The 27,092-nt window shown below is 40.1% G+C and overlaps 1 protein-coding gene across 3 annotated transcripts in view; it reads right to left on the minus strand.

Annotated features, from left to right (window-relative positions):
* TNFAIP8 (TNF alpha induced protein 8) overlaps positions 1-27,092 on the minus strand; it is a 62,459-nt gene that overhangs the window by 18,467 nt on the left and 16,900 nt on the right. The window contains exon 1 of one of the 3 annotated variants that reach the window (XM_030470060.1): positions 13,784-14,095. The exons of 1 other annotated variant lie outside the window; for it this stretch is intronic. In XM_030470060.1, the coding sequence (XP_030325920.1) occupies position 13,784 (1 nt within the window). In that variant the 5' untranslated portion in view covers positions 13,785-14,095. Of the gene's footprint in view, positions 1-2,169; positions 2,932-13,783; positions 14,096-27,092 lie in introns of those variants that run through there. One more of the 3 variants, XM_030470058.1, reaches the window with a different exon arrangement.

Consider the following 27,092-nt stretch of genomic DNA (forward strand, 5'->3'; position numbering starts at 1 on the left):
AAAGGAAAAATGAACCACCCTCCCCTCCGGTAAATCACTTCAAAGATTACATATCCTTAGTGTCAATAGCCTGAGCCCCAAATTCAGTTTGAATTTGTGAAGCATTCATTCTCCTTACGCAAAAAGCGCAGTTTCTTGATGAAACAGAGACTCTGAATGCCTATTTTATGCACATACAGTGGACCATACTAATCCACAAGTATTTTCCTGTATTTTTCAGTATTTTAATCAGTGATCTTTCATGTCGTATTCAATCAGACAAGGCAAAGCTGCAGTTCTACATATTTACCTGTTAATCCCAGTCTTTATTCACCTACACACTAACTCTGTTTTCTCACGCATCTTCTAAATTATACTTCTGCAGATTGGAGTATATTACCAGGAATACATCTACAGACTGACTGAAAAATATTCTCAGTGACATCTGCACCTTACCTTCCCATAATGGCTATTGTTTTTATTTTGCATTCTAACCTATTAACATTACAGGACATCAAAACCCAAATATTTTCCCAGCTAAAGTAACTAACCAAAAAGCTACCCTTTCTTTCTTGTCTCAGCCACCTGCTCCAAATGCCTTTTTTTAATAGAATCATAGTATCACAGAATGGTTTGAGCTGGAAGAAACCCTGAAGATCATCCAGTTCCAACCCCACTGCCATGGGCAAGGACACCCTTCCACTAGACCAACATGAAGATCCTGGCATCTCAAATTGTTACAAAAGAAATGCACAGAAAGATATAATCTTCAGCGGATTTTAAGAATCTGAGTCATCTAAGAAGGTAGGAGATTTCTCTAAACAAGAAAATCCACATTTCAAATATAGCCAACTTGGTAAAATTGTCTGAAGCTTCTGTATAAAACTAGAGAATATTTCATTCTATGGCAAGCACGCTGATATCTCCTGTTCTAAAACTGAGAGAGAACACTCACATTGCCATATTCTTATTCACATATACTCTTTTTCAAACAGTTTCTATAATTTTTTTTTTCAGTTCTGTTTTTCAATAAATCTGTCCTACAGAATCTTCTTGGGAAACAAAAACAAAAGCTGCCTTCTAGTTCATCTGTTCATTTGATGAGAAGAAATAAGAAAACAGATATCATTGTTGTAATTCTTATCAAAACATATCTTATTCATTCCTTACCAGGTTCTATAAATCAGCACTATTAGCATTAAGTTTGATTCAGTCCAAGCTGACCTTTCTGCAAACCAAAATACTTCTTTACTCAAGTAAGAACAAAGAGATCCATGATAATGTTATTCTTCAAATGGGGAAGTTGTACAGAACGTGAGGGGAAAACCATCTGAAACATTCTGAGAAGTTCTTTCCACCAAATACAAAATGCTTAGGTTGCCTTACCTCTTGCTTATCTGTTAGGGTTTTTTTAACTACTTCTCTGAGCCATACTGGATCTCTGTATGTTCGAGTCTCCCTATGGACTATTTGTAACCATGGAACAGTTCTAAGAAATCCAGTGCATAACCTCACCGCTGCCCTGTTCCCTCTTCTGTATAAATGCTCTTTTGTATATCGGCACTTTCAGGAAATTGCCCTCCTCCTCCCCTGCTTACTCCCTACCGTCCTGCCCCGGCTCGCACCCCCTCCCAATCAACACTAGGGAATAATTGTATTTTTGTTGGAGCGCTGCCAGCTCCTCCACACCTTCCACTCCAGAAGCAGTAAATGAAACCCTGTAGCTCTGGCACACTCCTTGCAGCTTTAGCACATGCATGCACGGCACACTCATTCAGACAGGGAAGTAAGTGGCATCAAGCTTATTCCCAAAATAATTACCTTTCACTTCTCACCCATGCAACTTCCTCTTTTGCTGAAAAATACAGTGCTTCCAAATTCAAGAAACCTTCCTTTTTCGACATTCTCCTGCCAGTGTTTTGAAACACCGCTCCTTCGACTTAGCAGTATTCCACGTGCGAGTAAATTACCGCTGGCAAGGCAGACACATATCCCTGCGTGCCAACACTTGGGTCATTCCATACCCAGCGAAATCAGCAGGACTTCAGCTGATTTTGCCAAAGCATTTTCCCCTCCCCTTTGAATACCCAAAAGCTAAAGCGAGCAGATAGTCTCCTTCATGCTCACAAAGGCACCGCTGGCAATGTGAGCGTGCTCATTTCCTCTCCTGTGAAAAGTTAAAACCCGTACCTTCCTTGGGTTCATCGGCCTCCAAACTCATGGTGTCAGCAAGGCACTGGGGACCAGACTGCAGCTGATGTGCACGCCGAGGAGCAGCCGCACGTCAACTTCCCAGAGAAAAAGTAAAGAAACCGGGCGGAGGCTAGAGGGGAAAAGTGAGAGCGAGCGAGAGAGGGCTGGGATTTTAAGGGGAAAAGTCTACGAATTCAGCAAATCACAACTGAGCTACTTTAAAAGGATCCCGCCCCTTTCTCAGCTGCACACCAGCGGCCGTCTGGAAAACTAGCACCTTCACAGAAACCCTCATTTTACTCGCCAGCAGTCGCCGTTTATGCATTTTATTCTCCCCACTCTGTAGGAAGGGTGGAGTTTCACTTGTTGCAGCTTGCCAACGTGGTATGAGAAAGCAAGCAGGGGAGACCGAGAACGCCCTCAGTGCGGAGCAGTGTCTGATTGCGGTAACTGACAATCAGATTGGAGCTCTCTTAACTTGCACGAAAATCTAATTTAAATCAATTATTTTTTAAGCCTAAATTGTGCATTTCAACACTGGTTACTATCTGGAATTAGTTCTGTAGGCTGCGTAATTATACTGAGTAATACAGGATGACTAAATACATGCTTAAAGGATGAGAAGCAGCAGCTTTCTTTCAGGTAGTTTAAGCTAAATAATTATTTTTTTCTTTCTCTCTTGTTAAGTGCATAGTGCCGTCTACCCTGAAACGAGCAATTCACCTTTCCTTCTAGGAAAAACTAGCCAATTTCTCTGTGCTACAGACCACCCTGCATCCTAGATTTTTTTAGATAACTATTATGCAGTATTGTTTTACAGCACAGCGAGAGAACAGGGGTCTTTTGCAGCCACCCCCCAACTTGCCTTGCATCTTGCATAAATGCCTTCAGAGCCAAATCGGGGAATTACTTGGAAGCCTATTTTCTGATTGGCACAGCTTCCAATAAAATCACCCTCAAAAGGAACCATCTTTTCCTACTTACTCATTTAATAGATTTTTAGCACAGTGAACAGGACAAAACCTCGGTGGAAACGTGACTGCTCAGACAAAAGCAGAGGCGTGATCTCCCTGGAGAAGTCCTGATGGTGCTGCCAGATCTGACATGCAACCAAATTCGCACCTGCCTCCCCCTCACAGGGTTACATGTGTGCACCTGAAGGTTTGTGAGGGGCTTTGTGGAAGTAACGCTATTAACAGCTATTAATAGTCAGCAAGCCTGTTACTGGAATCAAGTAGAAATAAGTGTATTTCAAGATGAAGTCAGAAAGAGCCAAAGCTGCCAGCTGCACAAAATTGGGGCACATAGGAAAAAATCCAAATATAAGCATTTCAGATTGTAGCATTCAGCTGTATTGACTAATGCTCATGGGAAGACTTAAGCTGGTACAATGGTCTTGTGAGTAAAAGATACCCAGTCAGGAAGGGCGGTATGAATTCTTAAACCCTGGAGAAGTTGCTTTGAGACCGGGGTAAATAATACTTCAGAATGGGAGCAACTTTTGTCCTATTTTGAATGATTTTATTCATGAGGACTGTTCTTTGCCATGTATTTCTCCCATGCCTAAGACAGACAGATCTCTTTTAGTTAAAGGCTCTTGGTGACACTGGCAGTTTTTTATTTTGTAATATGCACAACTCCATGAGTCCCTTAAGGACATTCCTCAAGAAGCTAGCTGTCTTCTACAGGCCTCATCATCTCCTGCAGTGTAGCAAAGCACAGCAGCTGCATCCTTCAAGGAACAGAGAATAAAAGTGAGTATTACCCTAATTACAACACTGGGCTAGTTAAAGAAGCCACATTTTCAAGTTAAAAAAAAAAAAATAAATTAAAATTACTGTTTTGGGGTAATTACTGTTTAGCAGATTGAAACCACTCAAAAAACCCCACACAGAATAGAGGAACAGGAGAAACATAATGTTAGTCAAGATGAACTGCGATAGCCTTTGGGGTCCTTTAATCAAACGGAATGTTGGTAAAGAGATAAAATAGCCAGAATATATATAAGAATATATATAAGCCAGTATCAAGAGACCTGCATGAATAGATTTACACAATAGATGGATGCCTTTAATTTAGATGACAGACAGACACTGAGACATAAAGAGCCTTGTGGTTAAATGTCAGCAAGTTCTGCAAATTAAGATTTCTCAAATCTCTCAGAAACTTCAGACTTCTCTGGGTGGCTAACAACAACTTCATGATTTTGTATTGTTTCTCCCCTACAGCATCAAGATCACATCTCCTCACTCAGCCCTGTTCCTTCTGCATACAGGGTCTCAATTCAGATTCCAGAAATGTTGGTTTATGTTTCATTTTGGTTCTTGTGCATCTTGAAAACACATGCATCAGCCGAAAAGACCCCAACCAGACCAAAGAGTGTTTAGGTGGGTAATTTTCTGATCTTAGGTTAAGCACCGACTTTTAATGGTGTTTGATCATAGAGACATTACCACCTTCTTCAGAGTCTGCACCCAATGAACTCCAGTAATTTTACTTAGAAGGCCAATAAAAGTAACGGAATAAGGCAGGTGAAAATTAAACAGAGTCCATGGACAACACCAGAGCCCAGTGATGTAAACAGCCTGGAAGCTTAAAAAAACTCCTCTTTAATCACAAATTGTGCATATGATACGGAGTAGGAAGGACAAAACACAGAATGACAAAACCTCTGAAAATACAATCAGTAGATACAGCTAAATTTCATATGGCAGATTCTCTTAGGGAAAAGAAAAGTAACTTCCTAAAATGAAGGGCTTAAAACCCACCCTGCATTTGGATGGATGCTGTCTCAGAGGGAAGGCTAGAATTCCCAGAGGAAAATTAAATCTTTTGTGTGGCATACACAAAAAAAATGGGTTTACATATAAGTTTCAGTGGCTAAAAGTCTAAAAGTCACAAAGCTGGTACAGTGAAGTACAGCCCTTTAGAATGTGAAACAAAAAACTTCTGGTTTTACTTTATGAAAAATGTAGTTGGGTTTGGTTTGGTTTGGTTTTTAGCACATAATTTATAAATTGTCCTACTTTCTACTAACAGTAAGGCAGGGTTACCACAGAAGGAACAGGCTGTAGCCAGGCCTTGGCTTACTACAGCAATACGCAGGACATAGTGAAAGGATGGGCAGCTGTGTCAGCACATCCCCAGCCCAGCTCAAAACCTTGCTCCTGTTTTGTGTCTCAATGCATGCTGAGACAGCTCTGTTTACAGAAGCATTTTCTTATTAGATACATAGGTGACAAATTCTATTACATATTTTATAAATATTTAAAACATATAACTATAATAGCAATCAAAAAAATGCTGCTAAAATTACTGCTAGGAAGATTCTGAAGCTCAATGCTGAAATGTCAAAAAAACCCCTAATGTTTTGGTTTACAAAGAAGGGGAAGCAGGACTACTATATGAAAAGTACCAGGATGAAACTTTCAAGAGGACGCAGCTGCCATGGAAGCAAGAATACATCTCCTACTGAAAAAAAAAAACCACCAAACCAAAACCCCCACAGCCTAGAACAGTTCTAGAGAAGGAAATGATAATGTAACACTTCAGACATTACATATTAATGGAGTTTTTCAAAAAAAGAAAAGATCTCCCCATGTTTGGTTATCATAATTAAGGTTATCTGGTGATAACTTCTGCTTTTCCAGAATGTCACATTCAATGGATTGCAAACCTTTAAACAATAAAAAGAAGGTCCATGATAATTTCATGCATAACCTATGGATTATGTTAACTTTGCCTTTTAGCAATCATGCAGTAATATAAGGAAAGCTTGTGCCATCTCTCTTCTGCAGCCCCATCAAGTTGTACCCGTTTCTGAAGCAAGGGGTTGGAGTTGACAAATTTTCAACTGCTGACACTCTTCCGTGGATGTGGATTACGGGCACATAATGCAAGCTTTCACCCAGGACAAGGAGAACATTGGATAGTCATGAAGCACTACTCACATGTATTATTTCTTCGCATGTATCATTTGCAAAATGTAACGAGAAATTATGTGATACACCCATTACTGTAAATGCATTTCACCCATTCTCAAATATTTAAGTATTTATCAAACTAATGTTCTGAAAGGGAACAAGATGTAAGCTTGTTATATTTTAATCCAAAATTTCCCAAGCAGAAATAAGTGCAGCATGTCTGGTCTGCACATTTTTATGGCATTTCCAAATATGCTGCCCTGTGAGAAGCGCAATGAGACACTTGTACAGCACCTGTGAAAAAAGATACAAAATAATAGTTCATGGAAGAAAGAGGACAAATGGTTAAATTCAAATGCCTGGAAGCCACCTTGAAATAAAATTAGGAAACTAACTGCAGCTACCTCTTCAGCAAGTGATGCCTTGTTAACTTGTAGGTTTTACCAGAAATACCTTTTTAAAGAAGTTACTATTAATAAGCAAAGACAGCATAGAAGCATGCCCTCGACTTGCTCCACTGGTCATTTTCTGCATCTATTCCAGTACCACCACAATCTTTTATTTTTCTTTCATGCAGGCAGATCGTAACTGTACTGAGTTTCAAGGTGCACGTTTATAGAACAGGAGACAATTTTGTTTTCTAGCCCTTCCCTATTAGTTTAGACCTGTGGATGAGCTCTTCGTCATCCATACAGAGCAGAGACCTTGCAGCACAAAGTGAGGAGCTGCTGCCTCCTCCAGCACTGCCTATGTCCTACGATGCAGAAATCCACCAGCCAGGCATCCTCCCAGGTGCCAAACAGCACGGCCCTGGCCTGCTGAAAGTGCCTTCTGCTGCTGCCACACACAGCACATGCACAGGGACACATGTGTGCACAATGGTGCACAGGGAGAGGAATGGTGTGAAGGGAGGGGCACAGAGTCACAGAAAACAGTAAAATATCTCCTTTCTTGCATTGTGTTTAAGTTGTTCTGCTTTCAGTTATGCACTTAAACAGTTACACACAGACATTCAAATTAGCAAACCAAGAACCTATTTTAAAGTTATTTCCTAACCCAGAGGTAGAACAACACCATTTGTAGTTGTGTTACTTCTGTTATTGCACAAAAGAGTGCAATAGGCACTGTCTGTGTAGCCAGTGCAGCAAAACCAAACTTGAGCTCTTACGCAACTTTGTTAATTTGGGGCTTAATATTATTTTACAGTAAAAGAGGACTTTTGATTAGCTCTGTGATTTAAATAGTACTGTTTATGCAGTTATGTAACTAAAAGGATTAGGTATAATAAGCCCATCTGTTGTTGCTGCAGCCAGACTTCACTCCTGATTACTATTTAATATTTTCTACCATAAAGCACACAAAGGTCAAGATAACCTAGACAGTGCTTAGCTTTTGATTGATGTCAGAAATATTGTTTTCAGCATACAGCAATCAGGGTTTTCACGTAACAGCGCAACTCTCACATCTCAGTTAGAGATGTCATCTACAAATGCAAACTTTTTATTTATGCAAATGCAGGTACTGTTTTCCGCTTAGGAAAATTCAGTCCACTGAAAGCCAGACAGCCAAAATAAACCACAACATTAGCAGGTTGATCTATAAGCTGGATCTCAAAAATATGGGGTTTGGCCTGATTGTCACCACTTGCTGTTCCTTATCCTAAAGTCGTGTTTTCCTCTTCGCGCAACAGACTTCAGACTAATCAGATGATAATGCTTGAGGCACTTGTTGAAGCACTTAAAGTGCTTCCACCTATTGGGCGAACCCAGAAAAGATACTCTGGTGTATGTTTCTACCTTGGGGTTAATGAATTATATAAAGTCCAGCCCAAGGGACCAGGCAACCCTCAACAGCTGCTGTGCCGTGCTTGGCATCCGGCACTTCATCCTATTCTCCCCCTTTCCTTGTGCTGTCCTTCTTGCCTGTTTCTGTACCCTCTTGTTCAGCATCCATTCTCCACCCTGCTAGTGATTTATTCAGGCCTGTATATTTGTTTAATTTCCAAATGGCAAGAGCAATATATGGGAAATTTAGTATTGTTATGAACCCACACCACGCTGCCAGTGCAGCCTTCAAAGTAAGCAAAACCTGGGCTTCACCACAGAGTAAGCTGTGCAAAAGTATGTCTAAAGACTTCCTTTGGTAATGAACTGGCAGAATAAGCAGCAGTATGAGGTGAAAAACAGATTCACTGTGACCCAACCAAATTAGGGATAAGAACAAGCAGCATGTAGGGAACAGATCCTCGTTTCAGCCTCAAATAAGCATCCTCTGTCACAGAACAGCACAGTGCTGGGAATGGGACTGCTCTCAGCTCAGAATGGGTGTCGCTGGCTTACCTTTTTTCTTTCAGAATAGCTCTGCAAATTCACATTCAGAGCAACGCCATGACTTCTGAGATGTGAACCGTGATATAACTCTGTTGCCCTGACTATAGGTACCATGTTGTACAAACCCACTAACAATGGTTTTATCATGTCATGCACTTAGAGGCGCTTACTTATCTAGCAACTACGAGTTACTGAAGACAAGGTTACAGTGCAGGTTGAAGTATAAAACAATTTTTTATGAGCAAACATGCCAACTAAAATTCAAGGACTTGACTGCTATCCACAAATGCATGATAATCAATGATGGTTGCTGAATGTTCAGGAATCCATCAAGGACATGACGGAACTTAAAGACAAATAGTCAAGGTTAGCTTGTGCTATCCTGCACCAAGGACAGCAACAGATACTTATACAGGCTTACTGCACTGTTTCTCCAGATACCAAAAATTTCACTATTTTTTTTTATAAAAGGAGAACACCAGGTTGCTACTGCCAAGACAGCTATGCCAAGCAAAAGGCAGCATTGAAGAGAATGAGACAGTGACAAAGAGATGTGTGTGAACACACCTAGGAAAGTGCAACCCTCCAGTTTGGTAAAGAGTACAGCAGATCTGAGCTAGTTTTGTCACACAGAAAAGTAAGCTTCCTAGTGGTAGTTTATGATAAAATTCTTACGAAATGGTTGTGTTATTATATGACATTGCAGCCTTTGCAAAAATGAAAGAAAAGTCTAACAAAAAATCTGAGGGGCAGATCGCCAAATACATAAACATGAAAAAACCCCTGCATCAGAGACAGAAATCAAACAAAAGCATCACACAGACGAGGGGGGCAGTTAATATGCTACACAGAGACTGACAGCAACACCACAGGCCATGGAAAGAGATACTTAACCCAGAACCGCTCTCAGCAAGACATAAGAAAAGAGGTATTGCCAGATACTTATGCATCAAAACACAGTGCTGGTGCAATTTTAATTTAAAAGGGGTATTTTAATTAAAACCACAAAATCTAATATCACATTGCCAAAAAGAGCTTGAAAACAAACTGCCTGAACTAGTGTTAAATACAGTATGTTTTAAACAGTGCTGCTGGAGTATATGGCTAACAAGGTATGGGGGGTTGGTTTGTTTGTTTAAAAAGGTATGGCAGTGATGCTGACGTAAAAGAAAATTGAATATTACCTTCAAAAAGGAAGTTTTTTATTCATATAAAAGCAGTGTACATATGGGAAAACACACCTGTCTTGGTTTGCAAGGGCTGTGTTCCAGTCCCAAGCAAACAATATAAGTGTTTGTATATAACACATAACAAACTATGCTCTTTTTCTTTAAGACTCCAAAGCCGTTAATCATGCAAACAGCCAAAACACCACTTGCATATCAAATGCAAACCTTATCAAGATAAAATTTCAAATCAAACAAAGCTAAAAAATACGAAGCTATGAGAATAATGTCCTTTTAGTTCAAACTTAATTAAAAGAGACTAAAAGAGGAATTTAAATGGATATTAAACCTAAGCAGAGTTTGCTTTTTAAAAATTCAGTTTAGCTATAGTTTACATTTGCAAGCCAGATGTACCTAATTATGTGGTGTACATTCAAAGAACCATATTGATTTCTGCATGTTTCAAATCGGTTTTAAATCAGTTTATTATTTGCCTAAAGCTTTGACTGAAGCCACATTAAGAATCTGGAAAAGTACTTGCAAGAACTGGATTTCTTTTGGGGAAAATATTAACTAACACTGTGCTGAACAAGTGCTGGAAAGTTAGTTGCCAACACCAAAACACATTTAAGAACTCATTCTTTATGGCAGTCTTATAGCAAGTCTTATGGCAAGTCTTTTAGCACTTGCTTTCCCTGGCCTGTGGTAACATTTTCATAATCAAAGCACACTTTGGAGATCAGCACTTCAGGCTAGTCCAAGTGAGAGCAGCAGCATCTCCTTCTTTTCCACCTACAATGCTAGCACAGGCATGTGGAGTCCACTTAAGGAAGATCCTGTTATAGCTAACCTTTAATATTTATTTTTTTGGCTAGGAAATTTTAACCTAAAATACCTCTGATTCTTTTATTATTATTATTATTATTATTATTATTATTATTATAAATATCTAATAAATTAATTGTGGCTAAGAGTAAGTATTTCCCTCAGAAAATAAGGGCTTGGATGATCTAGTTATGACAAATGGAATCCAGACCTTGCTCATTCTCCCCTGTATTAAGCAGGCTTATGCTAGTGAGCAACACAGGCAAAATCCAGGTGTAAGGCATTAGCATTAGATTAAAAACTCAATGTTGGGTTTTCTTGATCACTATGAGTTCCAATAAAAAATACAAACAAACAAACAGAGAATTTTTGCTGGAGCCCAAATGAGTTTATTTAGTAGAGGCATGTCTAACCTTTCAAGTATTTTATCTACAGGAAATTCTCAGCTCTTAGAATGCTTTAGCAACAATAACAACTGAGTCTGTACTCTGGGGCAAGGCCAAACCGAATACCACTTCACAGGGTTCAGGGTTGCTGCGAGACTTTCACAAAACTATTTCAAGTATTCATTTTCAAAAAAAAGGGAGGGAAGATAGAGGGGAAGAGGGGGAGATGTGGATAACAAGATCTGAACAAGACTTCTTACTCTTTTTGCTCAACATCTCATTTGCTGAAAGCTGAATTATGGCACATACTTCAGATGGTTTACTGTTGAGGAGGCTGGTCTGCTGGAGCCATGCTACTGCAGTTCTCCTTAAGGCTGAGGACTTTGCAGTGTTTCCAAAATCTGAGGCTCAGTGGGGACAACAGCTAGCACCATCATTGTCCACTTAGAAAACAAAAGGAGCAAGACAAAAAATAAAGGCTGCCAGTGACTCTTCCACTGTTGGCACAGAAGGGATGGGGCACTTCTACCAGAAATCCCACATGTCAAACTTCTGAGCCAGAAGCAAAGCCTCGAAGGAGATCCCACCCCCCGCGCCTCCCACGTCCGTCTCATGATGCAGGTCATGGAGCATTCGTTGCTGGTTTTGGCCAATGCCACCAGGTGGCAACAGCGCCCTGAGCTAAAAAGAGCAGGTCTGCGGGATGTTTTTGCACAGGACCAGCAGCAAAGGGCGGGCAAAAAGACGAGCGGCTTCACGTGCAGCCCCGTGTCAATATTTCATATTGCAACTCACACAAAAAAGGAAAAGGTTGAAATTATGCTTTGTCTGTACGTGCTGGAATGGAAAATCTGGAGAACTAGACGCTTCTGACGCAGTGGCCGTCGCCTGACATCAGCCATCAGCACACTGGCAGCAGCAGAAAATATCTATCATTTTTTCCAACCCAAACGCCAGATGTGCTTGAAAAAACGCTTAAATCTATCTAGAAGATGCTTACTTTTTTTAGGCAAATTAAGTGTGTCTATCTGGAATCCAAGAAAGCCTGTGGTAAGGGGTTAAATTGAAAAGAATTACTTCAAGTTGGAAAGATGCAGATCAGTAAAAAAATAAAAATAAAAAAAAAGGTAAAGGGGCTGCTACAACAGCTTGGAATGAAAAAAGGAGTCCAGCTTCAGGCTAGACGTGAGGAAGAAGATTTTTACAAGGCGGGTGGTAACATACTGGAAGACGCGCCACCCCTGGACACATTCAAGGCCAGACTGGATGTGGTTGTGGGCAACCTGATCTAGTTGAAGATGTCCCTGCTCATTGCAGGGGCGTTAGAACTAATGACCTTTGAAGGTCCCTTTCAAACTCTTCTATGATCCTATATTAAGATAGCAGTATAACGGATGGTACAGTGGTAACAACTTGGCTCCATGAGTTAAAACCACACAAAAATTTCAAGAATGACTTCAAGGTACAGATACAACTGTCCTGCTCATGATGCTTGGTCCCTGCCCCCAGTTCCTGCCTGCAATGACTCAGTTCAGCCCTGCTATGCCCATATGTTTTTCCCTTCCCTATCCTTCCACTGCATTGCCAGAAATGGGATAATGCAACCTTCCCTTTCCTTCCCCCACAGAGAGGATATTTTGAGATACCTATAATACACTTTCCCAGCTTTCAAGTCAGTGGCAGCCTTTCTGGTCAGTGGCAGACATACAGGATTGTTTCATGTGTGGAGACAGTGGATAAATCAGGGGGATAGCACATAATTCAGGAGAATAGTAGGTGAGAGAGAGATGTGGACAGGAGTAAGTCTCCCCTATTTCAGAAATTCAAACAGGATAAGGGGGAGTCTTGAAGCTGTAGTCACCTCTGTAAAGAGGAGGTCATACTGAAGCAGGTTCTAGGTCCCCAGAAAGTTGCAGACAGGGTGAAAGAGCAGTGGGGAGATCAGTGTGGGAAGGAAGAGATGAGCCCCAGCCCTCAACTAATCATTGGGAATCCTGACAGCTTCTCACTTGATGTGTAGCAGTAATACGAGGTCTGATGCCAAGAATCATAAATATCACTACCACACAGAATTAAAATGCCCACCATAACCAAGGAATGCCACAGATAAAGACTGTACATACAATCTGCACTAAGCTTGCAGAACATCCCCAAGCACTACATTTTTCTCTGTGTCAATGCCAGGAAAAGACAAAGTCCCAGTAACTCTGTGAGAATTCAAAAATTCAAAAGATTTTTTTTTCTCTCGAAAATTAAAAGCAATTCAAATGGTGGAGAAAGCATGGTTTACCTAAGATTAGAGAATAGTAGAAGTTTCTGTGTACACTGTAAAACTGCAATTATCTGGGGACTAACCTCCCCATAATATTTTTTTTCCCAAGTATTAGTCACTCATTTTTTTCTGCATGCCAATTAAAACCTTAGCAGACATTAAAAAAAATGCAGTTAATATGTAGTAACAGAGATGCAATAAGACTAATAAGAATATTCTAGTTTAATCAGTGTTGGGTAGATACACCTGCCTATCATGTTTTCAGAAGTCTAAGAAAATAATGCAAATACTGAATCTACGTTCCTACTTCCTAGTTGCCTTAATACATTTCATCCTAAATGTATGTACAAATGCGTTCACATTCCTCATGAAAAAAGCTGAAGCAGGAATTGCCACCACTGAAAACATTCTCATTACTCTAATAAATGCTACCTAAGCAGGTAAGATTTTCCACATCATTCTTGATCCATATTTTAAGCCAATGTAGATTTATCAAGTTTTTCATCTCTAAGTGAAATTGAAAAAATAAATCTCCATTCTTTCTCAAATGCCAGATATGACATGTTTGTCTTAACTATGAAATTAAAAGAATGATACTAAAGTACACATTAACTGAAAGCAGTAAAACATCATCTATTCAGAAAAAAGCTCATATGTTCACTTGGCTATAAAGCTGTTCCATCAAAATTTTATTTCCAAACAGACTTACTTGATCTCAGTGCAGTTGACTGTGGGTAGAAAACAGTAGCAAGTCTGGTCGATGAGCAGAAAAGCAGAGGTGAAATGCAGTATTATGAGGCCAGACTACAAATATATTTGACTCAAAGATAATGCAATGCCTTCCCAAAACAGATCATTTCAGCATCTACATAACACAACTTATTTTTAACATCAGGAAAAAGCCAGCAGAAGCTTACCTCACAGTAAACAGTGAACATGTTTGGGCAACATAATTCTAAAGCCATCATGTTTCCCCATTTCCTGAGAGTTTGGTTTCACAATCCTCTGTGGTTTTTACTCCACAGTTTGTACTGTAAGTGCCTACTGACCTTCAAGCTTGTGACCAATTCAAGATAGCTCTTCAGCAGTCGCTACACAAATAATCTAATTTCTTCTCAAAATTTCTATGGAATTTAAACACAGCAGACACCATGTGGAGATATGTGGAAATCCAGAAGTGTATCAGTTTATCAAAGCAAAACAGGGGTAAGGAAGACTTCACTGCGAAAATCACAGGCATGACAAATACCACAAGGATAGCCATCTCATCAGTAGTAACTGAGTTTTGACACTACTGACTGCAGGAAAGAAACAGAAACTCCTGTTTGTTATACTGGGTTTCTGGCATTTATTCCAATCCTAATCAGAAATGGGTGAGATACAAACACTTACTACTGTATGATTAGGGAAATACTGAAAAGAAATGAAGAACCGACTGCACTAAAATACGCAAGTATCTAACACCAACAAAGAAATTTGAGTTAATATAATGTTTGGAGAAAAACACGGTCATAAGTTTAACAAAAAAACCCAAACAAACAACGAATGCTAATAAAAACTGGTATTTTTGATGACAAACACTGCTGCTTTGGCTTACTTGTGAACTAGATTAATTTTCTTATTTCTCTAGTTTTTTAAGAAGCATGCAAGTACACTCAGCATGAAGCGCTGTGTTTTTAAGTGAAAAGGTATAGCAAATGTCAGTATCCCCTGCATGACTCCAGGCGACACAGGATTCTTGGAGTCTTCATTGATGGTGTATACATTCATGCACACACAGAGCACCTGTGGGGTACCTATTGTCTGTCTATTTTTCCAGATTGTTTGAAATATGGTATCTATGAATATTTACCTTTAAAAAGTGTTACACATCAGTGCCACCTCCTTCATTTAAATACAGCTTAAAAATTCTTTGCAGAACTATAGATGTACACAGGCCAATGTGCACAACAAAAACGAGAAACCATAGTTAATAATGTTTGTGCAACAATGATCTGAAAGTAATGTGTACACGATGACAGCAGAGACTTATGCTGATCTTACCTGATTCCAACTCAGATCTACTTATGGCTTTTCACCAAATGGTTTCTAAATGAAATCAGAATTGAACTGAGTTTGAGATGCTCAACCTTGACTGAGACTTAAATAAGAATTTTTTATCATCTTGAAATTGTTCCTAACCTCAGCATATAAAAAAACCCAAAACAAACCCACACAAAAAAAAAAACAAAAAAAAAAAAAACCAAACACCTCCCCCCCCCCCCCCAAGAAACTAACCCCCAAAAAGCAGCAAACCCCACACAGATACTTAGTCTGAATTCATGTATTAGCAACCTCTGTGCATCAAAAGGCCTTGTTTCAGAGGTGAAAGCTCAAGGATATGAATTTTGGGGTGAAACAGGCACTGCCTTTCTGTTCAAAGTAGCGCGTCTCTCTCCAGAGAGGAACTAGGGCCTCATGCATGTCAGCTTCTCCTACAGATGCTACAGCAAGCCCTTACCTAACCTACTCGTGGTTGTGAATCCCACGTAAGTTAGCCAGCTCTCTTCAGATGTCCTGAAGTCTGACCCAGGGCTGCATGCTGAAATCCCTCAGTGAATGCAACAGCGGCTTTTTTCTCCTCAAATCTCTTATGACAAAACCCTCAGGTATAAAGCAACAGATTTCACATAGTACTCGTTTCATAGGGTGTAACCACAAATACCAAATATAATTGGCTGTACAGGAAAGTTAATTATTCACAGGTGTTTTATACTAAAACTCAAACTAGATATAAATCTTATTTTGACTACATATGACAAATGAAACTGTATCTTCTGTACCTGAGCAGAACTGCCAACCCCCAACAAATAAATAGTACCTGTTTCTACTCTGAACCAGAGACTAGCTGTTGATCAAAGTGTCTGATACACCTCCGTTAAAAACAAGGAGAGTTAGCAACATTGTGAAAGATAAAGTCCATGCAGTGACAAAAAACATCAACAGTTAGCATCTGTGAAGTCACTTGCAAGACTCTTGTTTACCTGTATTTATGATACCTGATACTCCCTCAAAATGAAATAGGTATTTCTATTTGTGGTGAGGTGATTCTCCCCCTCTACTCTGCTCTCATGAGACCTGACTTGGAGTACTGTGTTCAGCTCTGGGGCCCCTGACACAAGAGATATAAGGACCTGCTTGAGCGAGTCCAGAGGAGGCCACAAAGATGCTCCAAGGGCTGGAGCACCTCTGCTGTGGAAACAGGATGAGAGAGCTGGGCTTGTTCAGCCTGGAGAAGAGAAGGCTCCAGGGACACCTTATAACAGTCTTCCAGGGCCTAAAGAGGACCTATAAGAAATCTGTAGAGGGACTTTTTATAAGGGCATGTAGTGACAGGACAAGGGGGAATGGCTTTAAGCTGAGAGAGGGTAGATTTAGCCTAGATACAAGGAAGAAATTCTTCACTATGGAGGTGGTGAGGCGCTGGCACAGGTTGCCCAGAGAAGCTGTGGATGCCCCATCCCTGGTGGTGTTCAAGGCCAGGCTGGATGAGGCTTTGAGGAACCTGGTCCAGTGGAAGGTGTCCCTGCCCATGGCGGGAGGGGGTGTAACTAGATAAGCTTTAAAGTCCCTTCCAACCCAAACCATTCCATGATTCTATTTTTACACGCATTTTAGTGATTACAGAGTTTTGGGGACCAGTTTCATAACAAAAATTAAGGAATTTACTTTTAGGCCAAATGCTTGTTTTGAATGTTAACAGTCAGTGAGTATATTCAGCACCCTGCTCCAAGCCTGTGCTATCATTATGGTCTGTATAAACTTTGATTTATTATAAAATGAGACAGAACTGCCTACCTGGTATACAGTTCAAAAATATTCCTAAAGCATGCAACTTCATCCACAAACCACAGTGCTTTCCAAATCCGACTCTGCTGTATTTCTGAATGTGTTTGTTACCAGTAACCAACACCTTTAAGAGATACTGTCCACTGACATCATGACTAAGCATGACTGGAGCTGCTGGGACAGATGTGCTCACATGTCCTCCTTCCAGGAGAACATAAATAGCTGGAACATGCTGCCGCATTTCCAGTTTCTTGACAATATTTGAATCTCAAAATCACTTGACAGCACTTGAGGTAGACAGAGGATTCTGAATGTGAATACAGAATACATCTGGAATAACCTCTAGTGATTAATAAACAGCCTTCACGTCTCCTTCAGGGAAGTGCTCATGCATGTTTGTTCTCCCTTTACTCCAGAAGAAAGCACAGACCACTCAGGGTTGCAGCCTTGAGAGGCTTCTTTTCAAAAGACATTGATGCCTGGTAAGGGTGTCCTGTGAAATACTATCCCTGATCAAAGGAAAACACTAAGGAACCCAACTGAGGCCTGACAGGAAAACCCAGGATGTCATCTGCATAGACTAACACTGAATTTAAAACTGACAAATGCACCTCATGGGGCTTAGGAACCTACACATTTTTGTGGCCGAAACTGTCCAGATGAGGAAAGGGGAAGGATTCAGGATGGGAAGCTGTCCCAGCACTCCAGGGATTCCTGAGCTTTTTTGAAGAGGAAGAAATGCTCAGGAGAAACACCTACCTTGAACTGAGAGGGGAGGAAGGCAACAAATTATGATGCTGGGAATCAATAGGCTCAGGAACAGAAAAACCATCACTTCTTAAAGTGACATGAAAGGTAAGCCTTAGGAATTCTTCACTCAAAATGTGTTATCTTGAACCTTTGTCCTAAGCCTCTCACTAGCAACCCAGATGTTTAATCAAACTGAGTTATCTCGTAAAATAACCTCCCAAAAGCCAATGAATTCCTTAAACAAGAAAGATCTCATACTTCTGTTTATGTGATGCATTATGGCTGTTAACTGTCAACACTAAAGCGTGACAGCTCTTGATTCAGTGGGAAAATGCTAGACATCCCTCTGTATCGCATGGAGCTGCTCTGCAGAGGTATACAGAAATGCTGTGCTTTCGCCATCCAAGTGTGCTACCATGCTGAGGAGAACAACATCTGAGTCTAGATGGACAGTTCCCCAAAAACCTGGTCTAGCTTTGCATCATTCAGTCAGAATGATAATTCTCAGAAGGGCTGCGATCACAGCTATCTTCATCATTGATGTCCTGCATCAGTTTATGTGGAATATGGCATGAAATACAATGTCAGCTGATGACATCACACACTCCACTATCTTTAGGCAGGATATCATAAACATGCAAAGTGATGTCCATGACGATACTGCTGCAGGTGAAGTAGAAAATGTACATTCTGTGTCCAAATGCAGAAGAGAGGAAGAAGAAAAAGAAAAACATACCACTTCCGGCAAATACTGAAAGATGTGTTGGTGAGATACAGTTGGAGGCAAACACAGGAAGACAGTCTCTATAAGCAACAGCACTCCTTCCTTTTCTGAATATATGGATGACTATGAGTGGTCGTAATGTTAAACCAACAGGCAGAGTTTGCAGTTCTGCAGAAGGTTAAATTCTGTCTACCTGCTTTCAGACACAGTGCAGGGAAATCAGTTCGAGACGGATAAAGAAGAAGCCACTGAGTTAAAATCATAAAATAAAATAAAATAAAATAAAAGCCATAAAAAAAACCCATAAAATAATGTGAAACTTGTGTTTTCCTAGAATTTTGTATAGGTGGAATATGATGATATTCATTGCTTCTGACATCTGGCAGCAGCCGACCCCAATCTCTGTAGCAATCAGATAGATCAGGAGAAATCTCAAGTTCCTCAGATTTGTCACCATACATTTCAGCAACTTCAGGAAAGGCCCCAAGATCTTTCATGATAGCAGCAGATGCTGGAGGAGTATGCCACCCTCGACTGAAGCAGCAGGGAAGACACTATTTGAGATACCACTGTAGTGCAGCAGATGGAGAACAAAAGCATGGTTACATCCTTTCTTGTCCCTGTATAAGGGAAAGCATCTTGAGGTTGTATGAGTAAAAATAAACTAATTTTTTTTTTTACTATTTTTAAGCAGAGCAAGGCTGATATACATCAGTAAGGATCAACAACCCTCTGGGCCTGACTGTTTGGCTAGTTTTCAAACCTCCTCACTATGCAGTCATCCAAGTAGTACTTTGTCAGTTTGTCCAGGAGGATGTTAGGGGAGACTGAGACAGTGTCAAAAGCTTTTCCCCAAGTTGAGGTGAACAACGTTCACTGCTTTGCCCTCACCTACCAAGTCACCTCACTGTAAAAGGCCATCAGATCGGGCATGATTTCTGCTCTGTAAATCCATGCTGACTGCTCCTCATTCCTTTCTTGTCCTTCACGTGTTTGAAATGCTTTACAAGATTTCCTCCATCATCTGCCCAGGAACTCAGGTGATGCTGACCTGCCTCTCTTTCTCCAGATCTTCCTCCCTGCAGAAAGCAGTGACATTTGCTTTCTTCCAGTCTTCAGGAACCCCTTTGTGTTGCCATGAAAGAAGTTAGTTGAGACTGGCCTCACAATGGCATTAGCCAGCTTCCTTAGCACATGTGTGTGCAAATTCCCAGGTCTCATGGACTTCTGTACATCCAGTTTGTTTAAGTGCTCCCTAACCTAAGCCTGGAGCAAGAGTAGAGTACCTCAGGCTTTTCTCTGTCACCAGTTCCCCTGCCCCATTCAGCAGTGGACCCACATATCCTCTGACCTTCCTTTTGCTGTTTATGTACCTGTAGAAGCCTTTCTTGTTGCCCCTCACATCCCTTACCAGATTAAACTCCAGGTCAGCCTTGGCTTTCCTAATGCTATCCCTGCATGCTCGCACAGTAGCTCTGTATTCCTCCTGGGTCACCTGTCCCTTCTTCCATCTCTTGTACATTTCTTTTTTTTAAATCAGTTTAATCAGGAACTCTGGGGTCATCCATGCAGGCCTCTCCTGCTGTCTCTGCTGATTTCCTGCTTGTTGGGATTGGTTTTCCCTGAGTTTGGAGATGATCCCTGAATATTAGCCAGCTTTCCTGGGCAGCTTTTCTCTTCATGGCCACATCCTGTGGGATTTTTCCAAGTATATTCTTGAAGAGGTTGAAGTTTGCTCTCCAGAAATACAGGACGATGGTCCTACTTTTTGCTATATTCTTTCATGATCCTTAACTCCACCATCTCATGGGCACTGCAGCCAAAGCTGCCCCTGAGTGTGAAGGGGGAATGCCAAATACCCTGAGGTTAGGATCTAAGGAACCTTTGGCTGCACACACTTTTCAATTTCTCAGGCGGTTCTTTTCTACCACCATCATCTGTAGGACTGCCAGGATTTGTAAGGAGGTGCTCTAATACAGTTTGCGAGATAGGACAAGTCAGGGTACTCTGCTGTCCAAGTTTATCTTACCTGCCCTTGAAGCAGCTGGAGAATCTTCTCCATGCACAATTTTTATTTTCTCTCCTTATGATAGTAGAAGATCCAGCGGTATCTGTCAGTCAGCATCTGTCTGACACTGGAGAAAAACCTGCCAGGAGGCAGGCTTGCTTTCACAGTTTCCTTACCCTACCTTTAGACCTCAGACCACACTAGGCTTTTCATTAGGAAAAACACACATTGCTTACAGCACTAGGAATCTCCCATTCCATGCACTGTTTCAAACGGGAGGGTCTGTTCGGGTGATTGAGAAGTTAAGGCTACTGGTGAAGCATATGCATAGTGGCTTTTGCCACTGTGAACTTTCACTTTATTTTAAATGCAGCTAAAAGCTTTCCTCGCTTTAAGTAATCACCTGCAAATGTAAAGAGCAGCTGCAGCAGACCAGACTGAAGATTTTCCCAGAACTCTCCCTTCAACAGTGGCCAAAATCAGGAAGACCACAAGACATCTGCACCAGAACTGCCACCAGCCACCCTTCTGACCATCTGCAGCTCAGGACCCACTGGAGGCAGAGATGGCTGGTAGATAATCACGTACAACACAAAAAAAATCTGAGAAAACATTGGAGTCAATAAATAAAAATAGAGACAAATATAAACAGGAAGGATCAGGAACACATTTAAGAATTCATAAATCTGTAACTTGGGAAACACATTTCATAACTCATTAGGTTAAAGCTTTTAGCTTGTATAACTAGTGTGTAAATAACAGAGGACAACATTATATTGATCACTAAGAATTAGGACAATGTTTACTTAAAGGATTTAGATGGGAGCTACTTGTATACTCAAATATCTGTGCAATTTCATCATGTTTTAAAGTTACAAATACTTTATTTGTTATTTGCTGGATCCAGTCCCAGTGTCAACCTGTTTACATTTCCTAAATATTACTCCTCTGTGGAATTAAGCAGAACTACCTAATAGAGGACTAGACCAAATTTATTCTTAGCCTTTACGGACTAGTACTTAATAATTTGTTTTAGTTTCCAGTAATTAAGGGTCCTAAAAAAATAGGAGCTATCCGTTTATATCGTAAAAGTAAACCCAAAATTAGAACAAAAGTCATATTAATTCCTAAAGCATTCAAAAGATCTACTTTTGTTCATTTATATAAGCCAAAGACAAAGGAAGCTACCGAAACTACTATGGTCTTGCCTGGTCTTTTGCTCTAAAAAGAAAACTGGTCCAGACACTATCATGATATTATATATTAACTCAGTTTGTCAGAGGACTGTGCTGCAATTGTTATAATTGTTATATCTACCTATCTCTCCTAACTACTGATTAAACACTGTGGACCTCCACAGTGTTGCCATGTTTATCTTGCAAATGCTTCTGAAAGTCTCCAACAACCTTCCTTGATGGGTAACAAACAAACAATCTATTCTGCTCAGATCTACTTTTCAGAAACAGCATTGCAAAATAATGCTGGGTCCCATGAGCTTTGGAGTAATTCACTGACAGATCTCCTAAGATCTCCAAAGGGTTTTCAGAACCCCTGGAACAGATACGTAAATGCCCAACTACCTAACCATGCATGTGCAGTGAAGCAGCACCATGGACACTCCAAGTATGTCTTCAGTTGCTAAAAATAACAAGCAAAACCTTGTCATTGGATAAGTGGGAGATTCTGTTTGCCATGAGTTTCTAGGTGTTTTGGTGGATAGCAAGGAAACCATCAGATTTCTTATGAAACTGACTTGGTGCTTCAACTAGCTCTGGGACTAAGGACTCCAAAACACATGTCCCCATAGACTGAGTATTTATATAGTCTTTTTATAAGGAGCAACTGTTAATCACAAAAATCTGTCAACAGCTTGTGACACAATCTGCCTGTGCTATTGTAAGACACTTCTCGTAGGGCTTGTTAATTCCAACTTTTGTGTCAAACCAGGCTTATATCCTGCCACTTTGGAGGATGGGACATGCTTGTTTGCTTACAACTGAACCTCTCTATGGAAATCCTTCACAATAGACAGGGATAAGAGCTATTTTATGGAGGTTTTATACTGTCAATCAGTTACCAGTGTCCAAAGATACAACTAGTGTTTGGATCCAATTCACAAAGCTGTTAATTGTTTCACTTGCATTTCTGCATTTTCTTTGGATTATGAGAAAGTCTACATGAAAGGTTTTGTAATGCAGGAGAAGGTTTAGGGTTCACACTCTAAGAATTATTTTTCCTTTAACAAATTTCAGTTGGTCCTGTTGACAGAGCAGTACAAAGTGGTATATAATGGATGGTAAGTAGTTCAAGCCCTCAGTAAAACACTACATTGGAAAGTCATTAGTTATTTGCTCATAAAAAGATGACTAAATTTAGAGAGACAGAATGTACTCAACATTTTAAAGAAGAATGTGAACCAGAGAAAGAGGTTAAGCTTCTTCAAGAACCATGAATTAACAGCAAGAAAATAGAAAGTTTGATTTTTAGGAGAAGGATTCAGATACTTCATTCATAGCAGGTTTTGTTGTTTTAATTCAATGAGGCTTCAGTTCGGAGGCTTGAGCTTATGGGGAAATTAACTGGTAATTGACAATAAGCTTTAGAGAAGTCCACTTTGGGCATTAGAATTTAATCATTAATTTGGAAAGTAAAATTAAAATGTTTATCATACAGAGTGCTACCTTTACCATGAATGTGTAGAAGAGTTGGATTATCAGAGCAAAGTTAGCAAACCTATCAAGGTGTACTGTTCTTGCTGCCTTACAGGTGAGTCAATGTAAGTGTCCTAGGTCTGGCTGAGATGGAGCCAACCTTCTTCATAGCAGCCCTTATGGTATTTTGGGATCTGTGACCAAAACAGTGTTGGTAATACCAATGTTTCAGTTGTTGCTGAGCAGTGTCAAGGCCTCCTCTGCCTCTCACTCTGCCCCGCTACTGACGTGTAAGTTCGGAGTGGCAACAGGTCAGGAGGTGTCACAGCCCAGACAGCTGACCCGAGGTGACCAGAGGTATTTTCCATACTACGTAACACAGTGATCAGCATTAAAACTGGGGTAAGGGGGGGGTTTCCAATGTAGACATTGTTCTGGGACTGGCTGAGCATTGGTCTGCTGGTGGTAAATTACTGATTTTGCAATACTTGTTTCTTTTTCTCTTCCCTGCCCTGCCCCTGCTTCCTTTTCACCTACTAAACTGTCTTTATCTTGACCCATAAAGGTTTTTTTCTCTCTCACTTTCGTCCTTCTGGTCCTCTTCCCTACCACTGGAGGGGAGTAAGTAAGTGACTAGGTGGTGACTTACCTGCTGGCCAGGGTCACCCCACCTCAAGATGGAAAGCCCAAAAACCTCCTTAGTAGGAACTCTTTTTATTACTGCTATCTCCGTCCACTTCAACTGCTACAGATAAGCTCCTCAAGGCTATCTATGCTTTCTAAGCCAAAATTAATCCAGTGGAAATCTCCTCTGCTTTCCATCACCTGCTTTCCTTCTGGGGCATTTGTCCTCCTTAATATTTTTGACAAATAAGTTTAGGGCAGGGTAGATCAGGATTGTTAAGATAAATTAAGTTTATATAAAAAAGGGGAGATTTTTTTCAGCACAATATTATGTACTACTGGATAATTGTTCTTAAGAATTAGGAAGAAAAAATCCACAGGAAAACACCTAAAAACCCCAGACTGTTCTAATAATCCAAAACAATTCCTGTTATGTCATTTATTTTTTTATTTTACCTGACTAGTGACAGAGGAGGAAACTAGCAATGCAAGTCTATGCAACAGCATGAAAAAGTATGTACGTTAATCCCACTTCTTGTTCTATACATTAGATACGTTCTACCTTCTTTTATACCCAAGAATATCAGGTCAGAAAACATTAATCTTTGAGTTTGATTACAGATTACATGATCTAGATATTCACTGCTAGCTATAACTGTGTACGCTTGCAGTCTCTCCCATAGCCTGCTCAATAAAGACACGTTACAAATCCCTAAAAAACATACTTTTCAGATTTCTCTTGAAGGAGCTGAAAAAATCCTAAGCAGTAAAAATCAGACATCTATGACTACCAAATTTTCACTGTTCTGGTTCGGCATATAATAAAATACAGCTGTAACAGGGAAAGCAAGTCACAGCATCTTGGCTTCTGTGTATTGTCATTATTTGTTCAAGTACCTCTGTCACAACTAATGCTTTTTTAAGGCATCTTCTGTATTATGGCTTTTAGAGAAGCAGAGAATGCAGCAAATAACTCAGGATTCAGTCTAACTGGTTTAAGAAATAATATCATTTCAACTTTTTCAAGTATTTTAAAAAAGGAACTGCAGATTAGGATTAAATACTACCAGTTTTCCTCCCTTAATAAACATTTAAAATATTTTTTAAAATCCCAGTGCTTCCTTCACATGCACTGACTTGCCATTTGCACTGAAAAGCTATACAGAAACATACAACTGCTAAAGCAGCATATTTTTAAAACTCTGTATGGTTACTAGTATAAACATAGGAATATTTTGACATGCATATGTATGTCAGCTACACATTTATTTACTGAGATGTTTATACAGCAAAGGATTTGTCTAAAACACAATACACACACATGTGGATTGCAGATGCTACATCAGCCCTTCTCATATACATCCTGGAATGCAACCCTGCCACTGCTGACACACTGAGAAGACAGATATTCATAAGAGTTAACCACAACATTAAATCACTGAATGTAGCTAAAGAAATGCTAAAATTAATTAAAAAATATCTGTCTAGCATCTTTTTTTTCTTTTTCCTCTGTACTGTACTTAGACATTCCCGAGCCAAATTTCCCTGTGTTCCAAGGTAAATCTCTCTCTTTACTGTGGCAAGTTGCACTAACAAATGCTAAACACTACACTGGCACAACATACACATTATGGATAATAAGCATTATTCAAAGGCACCTTTTTCAGGTATGCAAGTTTACATTTGAGAAACAAAGCCAAGCTGTGTTTAAATATTCAATGCACCAACAAAACAATAACTTTAAAAACTGGCTTACAGAGAATCAAACATTTCCCAGTTTCCTAGGAATATTGCAGAATCTGAACACTGTACAAAATTTCCTAAAAAATTCTTGTACACAGATGTTGATTATATTGATTTAAGGCTGAATAAATTACACCTGTAATTTAGGAAAACTGCAAAACAGCAAAGAACAAAAGGGAACAGCAAAAGGAAAAAAGTGACCTGACTGACTACAAGCCTTATAGTTTACAGCAGCATTCTGGGTTATGGAAAGCTCTTTAAAGAAGGAGAAGTTAACGAAACTGAAATGTAATTCAGAAAATGGTTATCTCAAAAGTGGATAATGTGAAAATAGCCTTCTATCTTTCCTGATCAAGACTTACTATACAGAAAGCCACTAGTGAATGACTGAATGACTACTAGTGCATAGTTGGGCAATGGACTTCATAAAGGAAAAATGTTAACAGAGAGTACTGGAAGGGTAAATCTCAGGCTAAAAGAAGGTTTCTTCGACAGTTTAGGTAAGGCTAATGCTTGCAACATATTTAACCAAAACTTCAGTAATAAAACTTGTTTCAAAAGAATGTGATAGTTCATGTGCTGCCTCCCACAAAGCTGAGAGGCATCCTTAACACAGAAACAGTGAACAAATCTAAGCAGGGCTAGTGCCAGTGAAATGGCATACAGACTGGTATTTTTAAGTGCAAAGCCAGACTGATACAATGCAAACTTTTAAGTGTTGCCTCCAAATGCAGTGGACGCACAATTCCCAACCCTCAGACACGTTACACCAACTCTGACTTCTCCTCCCACCCAGCCTGAGAGCTCTCTGTAGTAGCATAAGCATTTGCTCAGCTGCACGGCACACCAGATTGCAGAAATGATTCACAGGAAAAAAATTGCTGGGTGGGGGGAACAAAATAAAAGCTAACTGATCTCATGATTGAGTTCCTCAGTCTGATGAACATGAATGTTTCTGCTGACACAAGGAAGGAAATAGTATAAGCATGGGAGCAGGACTGAATGACATTTTTGGCAGCCAAAAATGTGTGTGAAATTAGTGCTTACTCACTTGCATCCTTCAGCAAACAGAGGATATCATCAACTGGAAACAAAAGGAAAAGGTCCTGTGCCACCAGATCATGACAAATCAACCAATCTGTTACTGCTTGGGAAAAGATAAGACAACAATGGTGGGATGCAGAGACTTTTATTTGCATACAAAGGATGACACAGACACTTGGTATGTGGTTAAACAATTAAGCAAACAATAAAGCAGAGCTTCAGCTCTTCTACAAAAAGGCATGAACCTTGTGGGCTTGAGGATGCCTGGTTTCTTATCCCATACCAGTGGTAAGCGAGTATCATAATCTTTTTAACCAAATAGAGACCACATATGTCAAAGGACAAAAGGTTTCCAATCATTTATTTTGTGTTCTAGGATTAAAAATTTATTAGCTCACATTATAGTATTTCCTTCAGTTATTCAGCCCTTGACCACAGCTACCAGTCCCATGCTTTAGCGGTATCTGTCATGCCTAATCCTTCACTGTTTGATTACACAGGGGCTCCTCCATTTGAAGTAACACTCGCACACCACACTTTGCCAAAGATGCCACTCTTGGATAGTCTATTTCTCAGCCCAAATTTCCATTACATTCTCTCAGAATGCTTGCTAAGTAAGGGTCATTACCAACCCTCAACAGCTTTT

The sequence above is a fragment of the Strigops habroptila genome, chromosome Z (assembly GCF_004027225.2).
Source record: "Strigops habroptila isolate Jane chromosome Z, bStrHab1.2.pri, whole genome shotgun sequence".
Classification (NCBI taxonomy): Eukaryota; Metazoa; Chordata; class Aves; order Psittaciformes; family Psittacidae; genus Strigops; species Strigops habroptila.